The following is a 21,763-nucleotide window of genomic DNA, read 5'->3' on the forward strand; positions in this document are numbered from 1 at the left end:
TGGGAGAAGCCACAGCTTTCTGACCATCCCAGTCACCATGACTGCAATCCGGAGCAGCGAGGCCGAGACCCGGCAGCTACTGAAGACACCAAGCATGGCCCCATGGGCAGTGGCACACAGAGTGGTGGCATCTGCCTGTGGGGACAACAAGGTCATCCTGATGAAGGTTTTGGGAACAATGAAATGACTGAGTATAGGAAACTGATATGGTTTCATCAACTGGAATGCCCCAGACTACTGTAAAGAAGAATAATCCCAGGAAGTACCTTCGCAGTATATGAGTTAAAAGAACTGTGGAGTCAGACGTTGAAAGAGAAAAGGGCGTGCAGGCAGCAAATGTGACAGGCTCTGAGTGGAATTTCAGTGACAGGCAGTAGGTAAGCAGCAGATCATAACCATTATCCATGCTATCCCCTTGGCCAGTGTCGTCCCCGCGACTCCCAGCAAATACCCAGTATAGTGAGAGTGGGGGAAAGAGTGGGAACTGAGCTTGCTCCTAAAGGCCTGGCCTCATGCAGGCTATGATTTCCATCTTATTACAGGTTGTTACCAGTGGCTATTGGCCACAGTCTTCTGAGGTAGACTTCAGGGTAGACCTGTGAGATAAAATATGCATCGGGCTTATAGATCACCATTGCACAGGGGTCCTCCTCTCCAAAGACAGCCTAGTTTTTGGAGGATAGCACTGAAGAAGATAGGGAAGATCAAGGAGATGAGACCCAAAGTCAGCAGCCATCTCATTGTCAGTACTGGCACAATTTCACTTATGCATGCAGGTTCCCAGAAAACCCTAAATCATAAGATGGGCAAGAGACAAAAGCAGCCGAACCAGAAGCTGAGAATTCGTTAGCTCCAGAGGTTGAGAAGGGTGGGTCTGAGTACATGTGGGCTTACCATCTCCACCATCATCCAGTTGAGTCATCCAACAGGAAGAAATGAAGATGAAATTCCAGCAATAAGAAATGTAAAAAAAAGATCGGAGCTGAAATTTTTAAGTGCTTGGACCAGATAAATAGAATGATCTGCATTATCTGTGTAGCATGGGGTTTTAATTTTATTATTATTATTATTATTATTATTATTATATATATATATTTTTTTACCTAAAGACATCTCATTTCAGTAGTGACAAACATGTTTTTAAAAAACTGTTTTTTCTCAACACCCCTTTAATTTTTATTGTTGGTTTTCATAATGTTTATTTTGAGACAGAGATAGGCAGAGTGTGAGTGGGGGAGGGGAAGAGAGAGAAGGAGACACACAATCTGAAGCAGGCTCCAGGCCCTGAGCTGTCAGCACAGAGCCAGATGTGGGCTCGAACCACAAACCGTGAGATCATGACCTGAGCTGAAGTCTGACACTCAACCACCTGAGCCACCCAGGCGCCCCCCTCAACACCCTTTTAAAGGTTTTTAAATTGTTTCATACCTGGTCAAGTTGAGATTTTTAAGAACCTCATTTTTAATTTGTAATCAAAGTTTACGGCTTGACTTTTTTCAAAAAAGTCAAATGACAAGCATCTGTTAATAAAGATCTTAAATAATTAAAAAAAAAAGTTTCTAGGAGGATTACAGAAAAGTAGTTGCTCAGGGGAAGACAAAAGGTGAAACAAAGTTGTAGAGGATTTGAAAGTTTTGTATATGGGCTTGGAATTCAGCCAAGGTAGTGTCAGTAGTTCGAGTAAAAAGGAAGACTGATCCATGTGCATAAAACTGCAGAGCCTGTGAAGGAGAGAGACATGACGGTACTATGAAGATGGGAAGATTTTACCAGATGACATGAATTATGGAAGGATAGGATTCCAAAAAAATTCCTTGTTATGGAAGAACAGTGGGGATCTGGAATATTAACTCTGACTTCAAGCCTTTTTAGTAACTGATGGTTGGGAAAGGCAATAGATACCACATGAGAAAGATGTCAAGCAGTTGGTGTACCTTCAGCTGTAGGTGGTGAAGAACCTGTTTATGTAATGAGATTGAGTGTACCACAGCATAACAGAATGGTACAGTAGAAAGGGTAGGGAAGGAGGTTAACTATGGGGTGAAGATCCATGAAGAAGGACCCAAAAGTATGGGAGGGATATTACTTTGATGTTAGTCATATAACTTTACTCCTGCATATGGAAAAAACAGTAAAGCAAGATATACATAACAAAAAGCTTCAACTATGTGTGATTTACAGAGTACTTTAAAATGGGAAGAGAATGGGGCTCCAGTCAGTTAGGCATCCTACTCTTGGTTTTGGCTGGGGTCATGCTCTCATGGCTCATGGGTCTGAGCCCCGCATCAGTCTCTGCACTGACAGAGTGGAGCCTGCTGAGGATTCTTTACCTCTCTCTCTCTTTCTACCCCTCCCTCAATCGTGCTTCTTTTTGTCTCTTAAAAATAGATAAACATTAAAAAAAATCTAATTATAGAATGGGAAGAGAAAATCCAATACTCTAATGGTAACAGTTGAGAATTCGTAATAGTTACATACACCTTTCTTTTCATTTTCTATTTTTATTCTTCCAACTGCAACACTAATTTTTCTCATTTTTTTTTCCTGAAGGAAACTGGCTGTTAGGGAAAGCAGAAGGAAAAGATTCATAAACATGGTCAGAGCTATTCCAATATGGGTACAGAGGAAACAGAAATTTACACAAACATTAGATGTTATCATACAGTTTCTGGCTACTTACCAAACCCCAATTTGTATAGTTAACTATCTAAATGCATAACCAATATCCAGACTTTATCAAGGAATAGCCATAAACTACTCACTACACCAGACACCTCCAGTGTCTGTTTACTTTTTTTTTTTTTAAATAACTCTCATTCTCCATTTCTCAAATGGAAGAAACTGAGGAACAGACTACATAAATATTTTCTGTCCAACTTGTCACGTGGAAAAATTATTTGACTTCAGTGTCCATGCTCTTAAACACTTGGTAACAGGGTCTCAAATTCATGAGAGTATATATATACTGCTATCAGGTGAGCAAACCACATTTAAGGACTTGTGATAAATTTTAACAGATAATTTATAAATTTCTGTAAGTTGTTAAAGAACAAGAACAAATTGAAAATCAATACCTTAAATTTATCACAATGACTAGATTTCATATTTTGTAATAGAGTAACTCACATGGACTGTTATTTCAAATTCATTGTTTAGACTTTTAAATGTTCTTGACCTTAATTATCACCAGAATATCAGATTCATTTGTTTAAAGTATTAAATACATGTGTTTTGAAACAAAATCCTTAATCCAGAAGCATCTATTTCTTGGGGATATAATATTGACATTGCTTCTTACATTACACTATATAAATGTTACATGAATTTTTTTCCACTAGGTAATAGAAGGACAATGTACATGTAGCAAGGGTTAACAAGAGCCTTCATGTCAACTCTGTCCCTTGTTCTTCCTTCTTAGAGGCAGTTTCTCTTGAGACTTTTCAAAGAGATTCTATTCTTTCTTAACTTAGGTCTGTGAATCTCTTCCCATTTATAGGCACCCCTTCCTAAGGAGGCACAACGCCTTCTTTCACTTAGTTTCTCATTCTGTCTGCGTAACGGTCACCTGGAGACTCTACTTCACTACTCTGCTAGCAGTTGCCTTTATTTTTCTACTGTGTGGGGATATCTTGCTTTCCATATCCTTTGTCTGCAGTTTACGCAGTATAGTCCTCAATTGTGTGGAGCACCATGTCCTGAGAAAAGAGGGCATGGGGGATTCTCTGCTTTCCTATGCACGTAAAGAGCATAGAAGGTATCACTCTATTCTAAGAACAGCAAAAATTTGAGCAAAGTGAAAAATTAACTTTTTTTAGATCCATCAGCGGTGAAGTCACAGGGCAAACTACTGTCCTCAATATTGCAGACACAGGTGAAATTTAAAGTATTTTGAACTAAATACAAATGAAAACATTGACCTTTGAATATAGCAGAAGCAGTGCTTAAAGGGAAATATATAGTGTTGAATATACATACTAGAAAAGAAGAAACCTGTAATTGATAATCTAAAATTCTATATTAGGGAATTAGAAAAAGAGCAAATAAATTCCAAAATAGGTAGACGAGAAATAATGAAAACTAGAGCAGAAACAAATGAAATGGGAAACAGTAAGATCAAAAGCAAACCCAAAACTTGGTTCTTTGAAAAGATTAATAAAGTAACTGTGCCACACAAAGAGGAAGGAGGATTCAAATTACTAACCCAGCAAGGAAATAGGGGACATCTTTACAGAACCACCAGAAAGTAAAAGGATAATAAATGAATAGTGTGAACACCTCTACGTCCTCAAAGGGGATGAAAACCTGGATGAAACGGACCAATTCGTTGAGAGAGACTATCTGCCAAAACTCACATAAGACAGTCTGAGTAGTCTAATATCTATTAAAGAAACGAAATCAGTAATTTTCCAAAATAGCACCAATTCTGGGTGCATTCACTTGTAAAGTCTAGTACATGTTGAAAGGAGAAATTATACCAATTCTCCTCTAGAAGACAGAAGCTGAGGGGATGATTTGCTAACTCATTCTGATGCCAGCCTAACACTAAAAACAGACAAAGGTATTACAAGAAAACAACAGACCACTAAGTCATGAACATAAGTGAAAAAAAAAATAGCAAGTAGAATCCGACAATGTATGTGAGGAATTAAAGACTTGAGCTCAGTCGGAATTATCCTAGGTATCCAAAGCTAGCTCCTCTTAAAAAGAAATCAATAACAATATATCAACAGGCTGAAGAAAAAATCAAATAATTCATTACTTACAGGAAAAGAATTTGGCAGAATCCAGCACCCATTAATGATAAAAGTTTAACAAACTGGGGATAGAGGTAGCACTTCCTCAATATGGTAAACGATATGTACAAAAAACCTACAGCTAACATCACACTTAATGATAAACTAGAAACTTTCCCGCTAAGATCAGCAACAAGGGAAAAATGTACCCTTTCACCATTCCTTTTCAACATTGTACTGGAACTCTTAGTAAGAGAAGGAAGTAAGTACTTTGGGAAAGGTAAAATAAAACTCTTGGCAGGTGACAAAATTGTCTTTGTAGAAAATCTGGAAGAATGAACCAACTCTTGGAGGGAAGTGGTTGTAGAAAAGTTGCATAATTCAAAGTTAATATACAACAGTCCATCGCTTTCTTATAGAATAAATCAACAGGTGAAATTTGTAATTAAACACATCATCTGTGATGGATTTTGGGGGTGATGGTGGGGTTTAGAGCCAATGGCCAAGAAAGAATTCTTGAAGATGTCTTTGGTGCAAAAAGATGATGTTATTAAGCACAGGGACAGAGCCCATGGGCAGAAAAAGCTGCAATAGGCTTGTGACGGGTAACTGATTATATACCCTCAGGTTGGGATGGGGTTAGGGTTAGAGGAAGTCTCTCAGTTAGTTTGGAAGCAAGGTTCCCAGGACCTTGAGGAGCTAGGTGGTGTTAGGAAAATGCTATTTATAACCGTTTAGTAAAATCTCAGCCATGAGACCCTTCAGATAGCTATCAGGGGGCCATAAACCTGGAGTATGGTTGCCAGCATATATCTTGGGGGAATTGAGATAAAGGACATTTCCAAGAGAATTTTTTTTTAAGTTTATTTATTTTTGAGACAGAGGGAGACAGAGCATGAATGGGGGAGGGGCAGAGAGAGAGGGAGACACAGAATCGGAAACAGGCTCCAGGCTCTGAGCCATCAGCCCAGAGCCCGATGCGGGGCTCGAACTCACGGACCGCGAGATTGTGACCTGAGCTGAAGTCGGACGCTTAACTGACTGAGCCACCCAGGCGCCCCTCCAAGAGAATTTTTATTTGTTAAAGGAGACTTGCAGGATCCTGGGGGGGGGGGGGTCAGGATAATGTTAAGCCAAGATTCCCTTTTGCTCCTAGAAAAGTGTCATCGTCAAGGCAGCTGAGCTCCTACAGGGAGGTCGCTCTGCTGGTTTCAAGGACTTGTTTAATGGGCTGTAGACAGTAAGGGAATTGAATTTTTCATTTGTCTTAGTTTCCTGCATCACCATGGCAAGCACTTAAACCCCTTTGCTTTGTTCTTTGGTAGCCTGGAGTGTCCAAGGAATATTACACATACTTCACTTGCAGGGAAGGGCGCTAGCCTGTACTTTGCCCTCAGCTTGCATTATGCTCCCTCATCAATTTGTATGTAGTGCCGCCCAAATAAAATACTTGAAAATCTGTCCAAATATGTATTAGATCCATAGGAGAAAAGCTACAAAACTCTAAGCAAAATTAAAGCGCTGAATAAACGAGATCTATCCCATGTTCATGAATAGGAAGACAGTATTACCAAGATGTTAGTTCTTCCTATGTGGTCTGTAGACTCAAAGCAATCCAATTAAAAAGAAAAACAGCATTTTTTTGGTATGCGTAAACTGATTTTAGAGTTTATATACAGAGGCAAAAGATTCAGAACAGCCAGTGCACTATTGAAGAAGGATAGAATTGGAGAACTGACACTACTGAACTTCATGACTTACTATAAAGCTATAGTAATCAAGGCAGTCTGGAACTGGTGGAAGAACAGACAAATCAGTCAGTGGACAGAGTACAGAGCTCTGGAATAGACCATGTAAATGGCTGATTTTCATCAAAACAGGAGAGGAAATACAATGAAACAAAGGTAATCTTTTCAATAAATGGTGTAACAGCTAAACATACACATGGAAAAATGAATCTAGATGTAATTTACACTTTTCACAAAAATTCAGAAGGGATCATAGACCTGTGTGTAAAACACAAAACCATAAAACTCCTGGGAGAGAGAAGAAAACTTAGCTGACCTTGGGTTTGGTGGTACCTTTTTAGATACAGCATCAAAGGCATAATGTACAAAAGAAAAAATTGGTAAATTGGACTTAATTAAAATTAAGGGAGAACATACCTATAAAAGACACATGTGATAAAGGACTCCTATCCAGAACATTAAAAAAAAAAAAAACTATTAAAACTCAACAAGAAGAAAAAGAACAATTCAAAAAATGGTAAGAGACCTCAGTAGTCATCTCACCAAGAAAATATACAAATGGCAAATAAGCATATGAAAAGGTGCTCCACATTCTAAGTTATTAGGTAAATGCAAACTAAAGCATTGAGATATCACTGTACATCTATTAGAGTGGCTAAAATTTAGAATGCCAACACCTAATGCTGGTGAGGATACAGAGCCACAGGAATTCATTCATTCCTGGCGAGAATGAATGTAGGACAGCACATACACTTGGAAAGACCATTTGACAGTTTTCTTATAAAACTAAACATACTCCTACCATATGGTCCAGGCATTGCACTTCTTGTTTACTCACACGAGTACAAAACTTATGTCCCACACAAAAACCTACATGTGAATGTTTATACCAGCTTTTTTTTCATAATTGCCAAAACTTGGAAGCAAGCCAGAAAGGTGAATGCATACATAAACTGGTATATCCAGAAAATGGGATATTACCCAGGGCTAAAAAATGATTGAAGAAGACATGAAAGACATACAAGAAACCTAAATGCATGCTTTTATGTGAAAACAAAACAAAACGATCTGAACAGGCCACGTACTGTGAGTGGAAGTATATGACTTGTGGAAAAGGCAAAACTATGGAGGCAGGAAAAATTCAGTGGTTACCAGGGGTTGGAGGCAAGGAGGAGGATGAATAGAAGGAGTGCAGAGAATTTTTAAGGCAGGGACAATACTCTTTATGGTACCAAAATGATGAAATACATTACACATTTGTGCCAACTCATAAAATGTAAAAACGCTGGGTGAATCCTAGTGTTAACTGTGGACTTGAAGTGATAATGATGTGTTGGTGTAGGCTCACCAATGTTAGCAAATGTTCCACTCTGGTGTAGAATTTTGATAATGGGGGAAGCTGTGAGTATGTGGAGGTAGAGGGTATATAGGAAATACATATACCTTCTATTAACTTTTGCTGCAAACCTAAAATTGCTCTAAAAAGACAAAGCCTATGAAACTCAAAATGAAAGAGAATGCAGAGGAACTAAAATTCTGTTGAGACCCTCAGTGTTTGTAGAAATCCATATCCTTTCCTCACACGTGATGAAAAAGTGTTTTTGAAGTACAGTTTTATGTTGACAATCATTACCTTCAAAATTATCGAGAAACTATCCCTTTGTTTTTCTAATTTTCATTCTTGCTATTATGTCTCAACCAATTTGGGCTCCTGCTTTATAGGAGACCTTTTGCTGCTGCTGTTAATTGAGTTTGGTGTATTTTCATTCATGAGCTTCTACATTCCTTGAAACTTTTTAATTTGGAAACTCATGTTCTTCATTACTGTAATTTTTTTTGAAACACTTGATCTTTCTCCTACTCTTTTGTGTTCTTCCCTTCTGACTTTTATTTTTCTTTTCTTTTTTAACATATTGGACTTTGTGGTCACTGTTTTTTTCTCTGTTTTCTGCTTTTTGAATATTACCCTATTTTATAGTTATAAACACTTTCTCCCTTATCATGCTTTAGTCCTTTTGTTTTTACTGCATAATTTCTGTAAACATTTTAATTTTTGCCTTTTTGACTTTAGATTTCATGTTAGTCTTGGTTTTCACTTAAATCTGTTTTTTCTGGTCATATTTACCTGTTGGGTGACTGTACTTGTTGGCTTTTGTAGGTGGAGTTTGTTGACTTTGAGTTTCATTATAACCATGACTGAGATGGACCGTATTTGGTGATCTCTGACAGTGTCCTCAGGGCTTCTGCCTAGGAAGAATATTGTTTGACATTCTTTTGGGCTGCAGGTTGATGGAGGCAGAGGGTTCTTAGCGTCAGTGTGTGTATGCGTATTTTTTGTGACCAGTGATATCACTATGATTCCCATGCTGAATCATAAAGATCTAAATTTTCAGCAATTACACACTGATTAACTTTCTTAATGTAAAAATCTACCACTGTGGTAGTTGTTTTCTGTTCCATTTGTTGTGTTTCTTTTTCTGCCTGCCTTTATATGAATTGTTTTATTTTAAAGATTCTATCTTATCACTGTTGATTTCTTATTTTTAACTTAAAAATATTTAGTGCATGTCTTGACTTCAGAATGTATGTGTAGTCACGGTCGCCTTCAAATAATAATATAGTATTCATGAGCCCAAAGTAGTAGGTTGCACAAGGGGAGCCTGCAGGGGTGTAAAAGTTCCTGTTGAGTATGTGGCTCCCAGAAGTTCTATATCCTCCTACTCACCTCCACTCGGTACTTAGCAATGTGTTGAAATTTTCTACTTACTTCTTCTTAGCTGCTTGTATGACACCTGATGTCTCTTGTTCTTCTGTTGTACTGTCTGTAAGCTGGTGATGGCATTCTCTCTGTCCTTGGGGGAGGCCTGCCTTTTCTTAGATTTAAGGATGCTTGGTCCTCTTGTGACCTTGGCTCTGGTGGATTCAAGAAAAGTTCTGCTTTGGTAACTTATGTGTTTTTTCTTCAGAAAAGAACATGACTTATTCCAGCTTTCCATATGTTACACAAAAATAGAAATCCTAATCAGTGTTAGCGAGAAATGTAGAAATTCAAAATTTAATTGGTCATTAAGCATGTGTAGTTTTGAATTTACCCCCACAGTAAATTTTATTGCAAAGATTACCAAAAGTCTCATAAATAGTTGTAATATTAGTCTATAATAATGAATGACAAATTCAGGCTGTTCTTTTTGTCAAGATGGCTCAGCCTCTGTTTCTAGTATATATTTCCTATATACCTGACCCAGAATTTTCTGTGTTTCTCATTGGCCCTAGTGGCTGGAATCTTAAAGACTTCATACACTTTGTAGGCTGTTGCCATCTTTCATGGTACAATATGTGGCCAGCAAGAGTCTAGCATCTAGTAATTCTCTTTGTACTACCTAAGACAGGAGGGAACACCTGTTCCTATGGTCTCCTCTCAGTATGCACTGCGTGAGCACTTTGAAGTCTTCCCACAAATGTGGTAAATATCTTGTTTCTGAAAAGAGTCAAGAAAAGGGCTAATACTGGTCATCTTTCAGATTTAACCATGTGTTAAAGAGAACATTCTGTTGACTGTACATACATCTCACGTACTGCTAAATGAGACCAGATGCTGGAATTACAAAGAGGTTTAACAAATTCATTTATTTGCATATAACTAATGTTGGTAATACTTTTCAAAGATTATAATGTCTAAGAAATCGGTCAGGTTAAAGTGTATCAAAATGGAAGATAGAAGCTGAGACCATCCTAGTCAACTTGGGACTATGTATATTTGATGCTTCTATTTTCTTCGCCGTTACCTTCCCAAACCACTGTAGCTAGGATTTTGGAATCGCCAGTACAACAGTACAGCATTGGCAACAAGTGCTGCATTTCATACTGATATTTGTGGCCTTTCTTTGGTCTTCTTTACATGGGTATGTTCATTCTAAAATCCAAATCTATCAGATGTCTGAAACTTTGGTATGTTTTTATGCCACCTTTTCTCTTAAAGGTATCCCTCTCTCCTCCACTTGTATTCAGTCTTTAGAGTGAGATCAGAGACCATTTCCTTTGAAAGGCCTTCTCTGATGCCTTTACACAGAATTAAGTATTTTATTTCCTGGTCTACTTATAGATATACTTCTAGTGTTGCATTTATCACATTCTGTTGCAAAATATTTGTTATAGATCAGCCTCCTTTTTAAAAGGTGAGTTCCTTGAGGACATAATACATGTCTCATTTATCTTTATGTGCTGGTATGTAATACAGAGCTTGGACATGATCGGCACTCAGTATTATTCACCTGAATTGTTAGTCATTTTAATAGTTTTGCCTGAAATGCTTAAAAATGTTGCTTGTATTTTGCTAAGTTTATGAGAGGCTTTTCCATTCCTGTTTAATAATGGAATACTGAAATGTTTTCAAGTTAAAATAAAAATACACATTTTTAAAAATGATATGTTGACAAGTAAAATATTAAAATGAACAAGAGCTGTGACCTGCAAATATGTTGATATAAATATCAGAGTTGAAGTTTGATGGATACGTGTATTTGTTAAATAAAATTCTGATACAGGGATCTTCAGCCATACTCTGAGACATTTTAGAAACATGCTTGGAAAGGTAGCTTATAATCAAAGGAAGCAAAGCATTATGTTTATTTGACCCCTAAAACTATTGAGGAAGTTTAAAACTTAGGATTACAACTTTCCTACACTGTATATATTTTTTGACTTTTAGGGCACAGGTAAAATTATTGTGTATTGTGTATTGTGATTAATAAGTAGCAAATCAATTAATAAGTAGTTAATCAAAGAGTTAATGAGTTCTCTAGGCCCTGTCTTTTCTGTATTGATTATGTAATTTAAAAAAAAGTTGTACTTAAAATATGTTGAAACAACTTCTTCTCCTTTATTTATTTATTTATTTTTCTATCCAGTGTAGTGACTATGACTTGGAATTTGGAACTGAATGTTTACAGTTGGCTCTAAAATATGGTCACATTAAAGCCAAACTTGTGGAAGGATCACCTGACCTCTGGAAGGTAAGGGAGTTGGTGTTTTGCTCTGGGTCTTGGCTATGCTTGTATATCATTCCTAAAACCCATTCTGTAAGTGTAAACACTTTCTGGCTGCTTCAGGAAATGGAGAAGTGGTATAAAAATATGTGGTTTCATACTGAAAGAATATTTTGAGGAAAAAACATATGTATGTATGTGTGTGTATGTATGTATGTATGTATACATTAAAGGCATTCAGAGTTTCACTGGGTTTTCTGAGCCATCAAAGTATGGTATCATTTCTATTTCCTTGTTTTAAGAACATTCACTTGGAGATAATTTATTCAAATAAATTCCATTTTAGCTGATAAGATGGTTTTACTCATTGTTTTTCCTTCTCTCTCCCTATATCCTTCTATTCTGTTGCCTTATACTGCTTTGGGTTAAGGATGCAACTCTGCTTCCCACAGTGGCAACATTTCCTTCTGGTCCCTGGGGTGGTGGCTCCAACTTAACTGGGTCAAAGAAATATCTGCCATAGTCTGACTCTGTGGACTGGATGACTGGATCCACTTGATAGCCCCAGTGAGCAGTTGGACTCTTGAATGTAATAAGGTTTGACTCATAATGACAAATTCTTTGTTTTGGAGGGAATGAAGTGATAACACTCTCATACTAAAGCTTCCTGTGGAGGATGGAGTGTTTCACAGTGTGGCTTTTGTTTGTATAAAGGTGGAAATGTGTCGAACTGAACGATCTATTCTGGAATAGGGTAGGGTTATTTTCTTTTTTCAAGTATTGCTGCTTTTGAAATATGGGATGAAAATTTATAAATGTCATACTGATACTTGTATCTAAATCTGGTTAGGAAAGATTGTTTTTAACTCTAAGATTTTATGAATCCAAAGGCATATTTCCCCATTGACTTGAAAACAAACCAGAAAGCAAACCTACTAAGTTCATTAGGTATTATGTACATTAAACTGAAGGGCCTTGCTGCATTCTAAGATTGTCTCATACACACTTGAAATGTTCTGAAATTACAAAATATTGGCATGTCTGGATTATTGGCTGGTGGAGAAAATCCACGCAATATTATTGTTTTTTTTAAGGGTATCCAAATGTCATCAATCCAGCAGGCAAATATTTTATTCATTCTGTGTATTCTTTTCTATACGTGGCTCTGATGGTGATGAACATATTGTGAGGACTGTGGTGTTTACCAAGTAGATGTTTTGTTCAAGATGCTGACTCCTATCTCTGTAAGGCCCCTTTTGACTGTGTGCTAAATTAATTTGTAGGCAGAGGGAGAAGGGAGTGAAAACTCGCAGACAACATGTTAACATAACACTCCCTGACCTCATTTTTGATGTCTTAGGGGGTGTGGTGATCTATCTCTGTGGGTGTTCAGAGCCTTTTTGAAACTTGTCAAGTGCCCTGAGATTTGCAGATGAAAGTAAAGTAACACATTGCTCTTGAAATTTTCCACTTGTTCCTCACCAATTTATTTCAATTAAAAAAAATAATTGTGAAATCTCATATTTCACTGCTTTCTCCAGCAACACAGTTTTAGCGCTCACATCTTGGTGCTTGGCTTCCCTTTCATGGGCACCAATGTCTGTGCCCAGAGTCAGGGATTGGCCTTGCCAAGTGCTTCTCATCATTCCCCTTGTGAGTCATTTCATGATGCTGTTACTGGTTAATTTGTGTCCCCCACAAACTTATGTCCAAGTTTAACTTAACTCCTGCACTTGAGAAAGAGACCTTATTTGAAAAGTATCTTTACAGGGGACATAGGTGGCTCAGTCACTCGAGCATCCAACTCTTGATTTCAGCTCAGGTCATGATCTCATGGTTGTGAGTTCGATTCCTGCTTTGGGCTCTGCGCTGACCACACAAAGCCTGCTTTTGGGATCCTCTCCCCGCCCCCCGCCCTTCCCCTGCTCTTGCTGTCTCTCTTTCTTTCTAAAAATAAACAAACATTAAAACAAAAAACATCTTTACAGATCTAATGAAGTTAAGATGAGGTCTTACTGTCATCAAGTAGGCCCTGAATTCAACAGAGAAGAATAGCCGAAGGGGGAGAGAGATAAAGGGAGGATGCCAGTGACTAATGATGGAGGCAGAGACTGGAGTGCTGCCTCTACAGGCAAAGGAAAGCCAAGTCGGAAGAGGCCTGGAAGCATTCTTTGACACATCAAGCTTTCAGAGGGGGACATGGCCCTGCTGACACCTTGATTTGAGACTTCCCGCCTCCAGTACTGTGAGAGAATAGTCTCAAAGCCACCCAGTTTGTGGTTGGTTATGGTAACCCTGGGAAACTAATAAACATTCCACAAGCTTAGGCCCAGAGGGATCAGCCTTATAGTATCAGTTTACAAACCTGAAGGGATAGGGGGAAGCCCGTTTCTTTACAATGTTTGAATAATGGGATCTTGGATTCTAAAAGGGTCCTTAACACAATGGATTGGGCAAAAAGTCTTTTAATGGCAGTGAGGATGTCTTTTATAGATACCACATTTCTTCTGTTGAGGTGAAATTATTTTGAGTACAAATACTGTAGTTGTTGCAGCTTCTATGTTTCCTCTTCCTACTGTCTCTCATTGTCTTCCTCCGCAACCCCCACCCGCAGCTTTTTTCTTGTTGCTGATATTTTCCTAGCTGTTGGTATCACCTTGTTGAGCATGTGGATGACATTGTGTGAACTGTCTTCAGTATAAAGGCTTCTCATTTAATTTTGAGGTCCTGGCATTTTGTCTGCGTAAAAGTTTTTCAGTTTCTCTTTAAACCAAAGCAATGGAATCTACACTTAGAACTTAGTGTTCTAATTCTGTACTAGCACTAAAGATGCTACCATTTTTTAAAAATTTAGATCTGAAAGAATATTTAGTACAAGGAGGCTAAAACTGATACTGGAATCAGATGGCTGAGCCAAGTACCAGGCACGTGATTCACAAATCTTGACAGGCTGAAAAATGCATTTCAGGAGGCATTTTACAACCATAAAAAAGTAAGGCAAGGGAGGATTCTGAAACATGGATCCAGGATACATTTCCCTACCCCTCAGAAGTCAGGGAGTTGTCTCCCTCCGTGATGTGAGGAGTGACTAGGCATGTCTCATGCCTGCATGTAGAACTCTTTGAACTGCCACCAGAAATCCCAAGAGGGACGTTTTGTATTTTACATACTTTTTTTGTAAAAGTAAATGCAAGAAGTAAATGCTCAGAGTTAGGCCACCTCTCTTGGAGTAGCTCCTCTGTGGCCTGGAGGAAGCATTTAAATCACCGTGCAGGGTAGAGGATGTCCCCCACTCCCTGGGACAAAGAGAGCGGGACTGATTTCTGGAATAGGAATTGGCTCTCTTCCTTTCCCTTGAGGGGTTGTGCCTTGTGAGGCCTCAGTGAACACATTATTACTTTTACAAAGTTTCATCTAGTAGACATAAGAACTTCTACTCCTTTAGTTTATAATTGTACCATATTTTTGTCCCAATATATTTAAATACATGCTCACTACACTATACAGACTAATTGAATAGGTTTTTTGTTTTTAAATGTTTGAACTATCCTTAAGGCATAAAAGATTTATAACCAGGTATTAAAGAAGTTCAACTGTGTTCCATTGTCTGAAAATTCTTGTTTAGGAGGAGCTTCTGAATTGTTTGAGTCATCACATATTACTGGAATAACTGACTTTTCAGGAATCCTTTTGATGAGAACTACCCCCCCCCTTTTTTTTTAAGATCCAAGTGTTCTGCCATCTTTGTTTAAAACAGAAGAAACGAAATAGTCTCACTTCTTAATTTCAAAAATGCAATGTGGTGACCTTGTTTATTTTCAGAGGTTTTTATCTAGTCATCCAGTGTAGACGAAAGAATATCTTCAGATAGATCCAATTGATGAAATAAATAAAATCAATATATCCCCAAATACAAATTTGTGTCTAATAACACACCATACTCTATTTTTAAAATTTATTGTTTTCAGGCTTCTAATCATTGCAGTGACATATTCATTTTCTTACAAGGTAAAAGATGGGAAAGATAGGGATTACGTGTTCTCTAATTTACCGAAGATGGTGGCCAACTGAACTGGGCACTGAGAAATCTAAATTCCTACATCGAGTGCTGACACCGAGCAACACAAGAAGGTGTGATGGTGGTGGTCTTGGGGATGCACCCTGAGGCAGCTGAGGGAGCCCTGGCCACGGAGCCAGAAGACCACTGCTCTGGCTCTGAGTTTCAAGCTTCTTTTCCATGGAGTAGTTTTCTTCCTGCAGTTACACGCTTAGCTCAGATGAAATACTGCACAGAAGCACAAAGAAAAGAGACAGAATGGATAGCTGTGGGGCACATGCGGGGCCCTGAGCCCCAGGCGCACAGAGAACCTGCCCTGGTCTTCAGGCGGCTCCTGAGCCTCTACTGAGTGGTGTGAAAATGAGTGATGGAAGAGAGCCTCAATCCTCTGATTCGCTTAAGGGTTGATGTTTTAAAGTAACGAATTTTCATAACGCATTGTGCAAGGTCAAAGGAAAACTACAGATCATGCTGACAGAAGGAAATCAACTTCAAAACTGATCTAATAAACTTCAGAAAATTAAAAAAATAAGGCAAGGGCAACCCATATTACGGTAAAAGTTTGACAGAAAAAGTGTAACTCATCAGTTCAGAATTACAGCATTTTCCAGTACTGTTTGTTCCCTTTGAAGTACGTTAACTTTCAATTAGGAAAAAAAAGAAAGCTATTTTTAAATGCAGTATTTTGCGAGTTTGTGAGAAACATTTTGTACTTTATTTTCATTAAATCTGTGTTTGGTGAGAAGTGGAGTTCAAGTAGTAGATGTAAGGCATTATGTAGAAGATATTAGTAAAAAGTAAAAGCTTTAATCTGTGTATAGTCAGTATCCACAGCCTGCAAGAAAGAGCAGACAAAAGGAAATGGAGGAGTCTTTGTTGTTTATATGGTTAATGATTTAATAATAGTGGAGAAAGGGCCTTTAGGTGATAAAAATGTGTGTCTTACTAAGATTGATTGCAATGCAAAACTTTTAAGTGTTGCAAGAATGCTAGAAAAGGGATTTTAGGATTTGAGACCAATTTTTCTGTAAGTTAAAAAATGTGTCAAAATCTCCTTGAAAAAAAAAAAACAGTATAAGGTACTTTCATAGTTCCTCTATTTTAATTTTGAATGCAGTTTTATTCCTTATAGGAGGAAAGAATACGAAATGAATAATGGTAATTAGGCCGTTTTCTAGTTCAGGTCTAAGTTTGCCCTACGCAGCAGAAAATTATTAGAGAAAAACACTAGTGTCTCATTTGAATTACAAATATTGAAGCCTGATTTTAGATACCTAGTTGATTTTGGGTTTTCAAGAACACAGAAGAAGAACTTACTTGATGCATTTCTTCTAAGAAAATTTCTCCACCAAAATGTTGTTTTCATAGGTTAAGGCATTTTGCTCATTCTTTTCATTGCTCTATTCCCAAAACAGAATAGGACCTAGAACATAGTAGTTATTTGATAAACATTTGTTGAATGAATGAATGAGATTAATATAGTGTTTAATTCGGTGAATACATCTGTTTTGTATCCAGATAATGAATTATATTGTGGATCAGGAACTATTGTACTAGTTTTGGTTGGTATATGCTTGTTTTGGCAATAATGTAGCAATGCCATATTTGACTTTAATAGTTTAGTTGAAGGCTCAAGCAGCTTTCTATCTTAGGTTAGTTACTACTTTTTGTTTTTGTTTTTGTTTTTTTTTAAGTGTATTTATTTTGAGAGAGAGCAGGCAAGCCAGTGGGGGAGGGGAAGAGAGAGAGGGGGAGAGAGGGAGAGAGAAGCCCAAGTAGGCTGCTCACTGTCAGTGCAGAGCCTGATTCCTGGCTGAAACCCATGAACCATGAAATCATGACTTGAGCCAAAGTTTGTCACTCAACTGACTGAGCCTCCCAGGCACCCCTGTTAGCTACTACTTTAATTTTGAATTTTAGGGTATAGTTTTGCATCAGGATTTACCTACCAGGATAAAGGCATAGCAGGGGAGTCTATTTTGAGTAGAAGTGCCCTGAGCAACTTGGGCTGAACACAGTTTCTATAGAAGTCTAGTTATGAGATAATCTGAAGGAAAAAAGTATGAGTAACAGGTACAGAAATGCACTAATTTGTTAAGGATTTTTCAAAGTGTGTTTTTAGACCCTTTTCATCAAAATCATCTGGGTACTTTAATGGTAAACTAACTCCTAAGCTTATAGTACTTATCAGTGTAGTACATTAGCTTCTAGGTTTTTCGATTCTGATGTGAGAACTAATTCTGCAGACCCATACACCTGACAGGCTCTATTTGAACTCATGGCTGTGTTCTGGGAAGTATGTGCAATTGGACTAAAGCAGGTTACAGTTAGAAGGAGGATGTATATATGTTCTTAAGGAAAGAATGATTGTTCTTATGTACATGATCGTACCATCTAGTCTCTATCAGATGCATATATCAATAAAAAGCTTGAAAGTGAACCTTGTCTACATAAAGATCTCCATTCAGAATGAAGTCTCTCTTAATGTGAATTAATCTTTTTTTAAAATTTATTTTTGAGAGCGTGTACAAGTGGGGGAGGGGCAGAGAGGTAGAGACACGCAGAAGCAGGCTTCAGGCTCTGAGCTGTCAGCACAGAACCGCATGCGGGTCTCGAGCTTGTGAACCGCGAGATCATGACTCCAGCTGAGTCAGACGTGTAACTGACTGAGCCACCCGGGCACCCCTTAATGTGAATGAATCTTTGAGAATCATCTCATTTGAACTAAAAATGCAATTTTGTGATTTTTTTTGTTACACATACTTTTCTTCCTTCCTTACATCATAAAACTTTACTATGAAACAGTAATAACCTCCAGTGCTGGTGCTTTTATTTAAACACTACTGCATTGTCTTGGAAATAGTATTTGAATTATAGTAATAAGATTTTGGTAACCACTGCCACATAATATCTCAATTTAAAGATCTAAAATCCAATATTAAGCAGTTTGCAGAAATAGAATATATTTTTCTGAACTTGGTAATGTTGTTATAATTTATAAATTGTCCATAATATGTGTTCATAGTTTCTCCATAATAATTTCCTTTGAGGAATAATTTTATTGCTCTCACATTCCTTCCTGGTCTGTTCAGTCTAATGACTTTTTTTTTTTTTTTTTTGGTCCTTTAGGTGACCTACAAACGAGATCTGTATGCAGCTGAATCGATTATTAAGGGTATGTTTGGCCTTGTGACTGTCAGTTCCTGTGTTTCAAAAATGTAAGCCAGTTTAGAATTTCTCATGACATTTTAAATCCCAGAATTCTCAGAAGTATAAATGCCTGTAGGCCACAGAGGTCTGTGATTTGGTGTTTTTGGAAAACAATTACATTTTGTGTTTCCTGCTTGTGAAATATCACTTATTATTTATGTCACATTAGTTTTAATTTTTATAGAGGAAATACTTAGAAAAGGATGGGACCCTGGGGCGCTTGGGTGGCTCAGTAGGTTAAGCATCCAACTTTGGCCCAGGTCATGATCTTGCGGTTTGTGAGTTCGGGCCCCGCGTTGGGCTCTGTGCTGACACCTCAGAGCCTGCAGCCTGCTTCGGATTCTCTGTCTCCCTTTCTCTCTGCCCCTCCCCTGCTCATATTCTGTCTGTCTGTCTCTCAAAAATAAATAAACGTTAAAAAAAATTAAAAGAAAAGGATGGGATCCTTATACTATTAGAAGTAAAAACTGACTTTAATTAACTTAGGATACTTACTTTTACAAAGAGGCCAGCTTCCACTGCGCCCCTTAGAACACTGCCACACTAGTACACTGTATATCATGTTCGTATGAAGCTATTTTTCCCCCAACTAGAGAAGTAAAGCTAGATGATTTGTTAAATTTCTTTTCAGTTTTGACAATAATTGTGATTTTGTTTTGGAATTTAGATACTACACGTGTAATAACCCCTTTATCATTGTTTTTCGTCTCCCATCTACACCAAGGTAGTTTATTTGATTATCAACAAATAATTGTTGTTGTGCTGAACACCGTGCTAGGAATGCAATGATGATGCACCAAGGACGTTGAGTGTGTATCTTGGCAGCCTCTGTCACTTAAATCAGCGTTTCTTAACCCTAGCACCCTTGGTATTTGAGGTCAGGTAATTCTTTGTGGTGGAGACTGTTTGATCCATGGTAGGTTGTTGAACAGCATGTCTGGCCTGTATTCACTAGGCACCTGAGGTACTCTTCCCCTGGATGCAACATCTAAGATGTATCTTGAGAGAATCACTGTTAGAAAACCGTTGTCCTAAGGGGCGCCTGAGTGGCTGGGTCAGTTAGGTGTCCAACCTCAGCTTAGGTTATGATCTCATAGTTCAAGTCCTGCATTGGGCTCTGTACTCACAGCTCAGAGCCTGGAGCCTGCTTCAGATTCTGTGTCTCCCTCTCTGTCTCTGTCTCTCTCTCTGCCTCCTCCCCCCCACACGCTCTATCTCTCAAAAATGAATAAATGTTAAAACAAATTAAAAAATCTGTGGTCCTAGCAAAAATTACACTGCTAATCCTGAAGCAGGTGTGGTGCTTTACAGTCTGTTACTGACTCCTTTGAAATAAAGGATTGACCTGTGTGCTTAGGTTTTGACTGAGAGCTGAATATCTGTATTCATGCTTGGAAGTTGAAAAAAAAAATGCAGAATCTGAATTCTCAATGCATCCGTTATGTTAAGTAGGTTTTCCCCAAATTTTGAATTATCAATTGGCTTCCCATTCACAAAACTGAAATCTTTTCTCTGGTCATGACATTGTATGTTTGTAATTTACCCTTAAGGTTTTTGTCCTTCAAGAATATTGTGTTTCAAACCATTAATGTACCATTATTTATACATCTGTGTATCTGTGTATGCAAACAGATCATCTATAGCTGTAAATCAAAATGTCCACATGTATTTACACAATAAGCAGGCATTATGTAAACATTACTGTGGACAAGTTGGCTAAACCATGATGTGGTTACTTATGCTCTCAGCACGTGGAAATAGAAAACTAGTCTGGTTTCCTTACACAATCATACCTTTGTTACCTAGGTAAAATGGACATGACTTACTTTGTGAGTAGTTGATAAGTGGTCCTACTGAGGATTCTACAAATTATATTTGCCTAGTGTTTATCAGATCAGGATTCTTATAAAAGTCTACATTTGAAGTATAATTGTAGGGATTATACTTTTGGAAATTGTATAGAGATAAATTGCTTTTCTTATTTACACAACATGTTTTAGTGTGCTATTTTTATTTTTATTTTCATTAAAAAATTTAATGTTTATTTTTGAGAGGGACACAGGATGAATGGGGGAGGGGTAGAAAGAGAGGGAGACACAGAATCCAAAGCTGTCAGCACAGAGCTTGATATGGGGCTCAAACCCATGAACTGTCAGATCATGACCTGGGTTGAAGTCGGACACTTAACTGTTGGAGCCACCCAGGTGCCCTTATTTTATTTGTAAAGTATTTTTTAAAAAAGTAGTCTTTTATTCTCAGAGTAACTAATATGACTGGATGGAAAGAGCTCATCAATGATCTCCAAGGTATTCCTTATGCTCTAGGGTTTGCATTTCTATCTTCCCAGGAGATTGTGATATTGTGGATATACTGGGAGGGCCACTGCTCTGGGGCCTCCTCTACTCTCAGTGTGGGCTTCTAGATCAACAGAGTTGAGGTTACCTGAAAACTCGAATGCAGAATGTGTGATCCCACCACATTAAATCAGAATATGAATTTTAACAAAAACTCTGGATCATTAGTTTGTATGTTAAATTCTGGAAACATTCCTCTAGGCTGCTCTTGAGTCTTTCATAGATCATTTCTTTTCAGATAATATTACTGCATTAAGAGCTGAAGTCTTACTGTACTTTATCAGCTCTAAATACTTGTTTGCATACCTGAAATGGCTACGTACCTTTGTGACTTGCACTAATTCTAGTTCTGAGGCCTGATAGGAGAAACAAACATGTGTGACATAGGCCAACGAATACCCTTGGATTTTTTAAAATAAAATATGATATATAGTAGAGTGAGCTACATACTCATCTCTTTGCCTTTTCCTAGTAAATGGTCAAAATATTTTTCTAGACCCTACTATAACATGGCATTTATTGGGTACTAACTTTGTGTCAGACAATGTTTAAAGCATTTCATGGGTATCATCTCTTGGTTCTCCAAGAACTTAATGATGTAAGTTGTGTCACTGTGTCCATATTGGAATAAATAATCAAGGGTTCTAAGCAAGTACTGCTTTAAGACAGAAAATAA

The 21,763-nt window shown here is 37.8% G+C and overlaps 1 protein-coding gene across 3 annotated transcripts in view; it reads left to right on the forward strand.

Moving 5' to 3' along the window:
- Positions 1 to 21,763, forward strand: part of CRPPA (CDP-L-ribitol pyrophosphorylase A) — a 325,844-nt gene that overhangs the window by 95,081 nt on the left and 209,000 nt on the right. For all 3 annotated transcript variants that reach the window (XR_015246505.1, XM_086694960.1, XM_025929290.2), the window contains exons 4-5: positions 11,389 to 11,493; positions 18,653 to 18,698. Coding sequence is in view for 2 of the 3 variants with exons in the window: in XM_086694960.1 (XP_086551086.1) it covers positions 11,389 to 11,493; positions 18,653 to 18,698 (151 nt within the window). In the remaining variant the exon portion in view is untranslated. The remainder of the gene's footprint in view (positions 1 to 11,388; positions 11,494 to 18,652; positions 18,699 to 21,763) is intronic.

This window comes from Puma concolor, chromosome A2 (genome assembly GCF_028749965.1).
Source record: "Puma concolor isolate L17-30 chromosome A2, mPumCon1.1.hap2, whole genome shotgun sequence".
Taxonomy (NCBI): domain Eukaryota; kingdom Metazoa; phylum Chordata; class Mammalia; order Carnivora; family Felidae; genus Puma; species Puma concolor.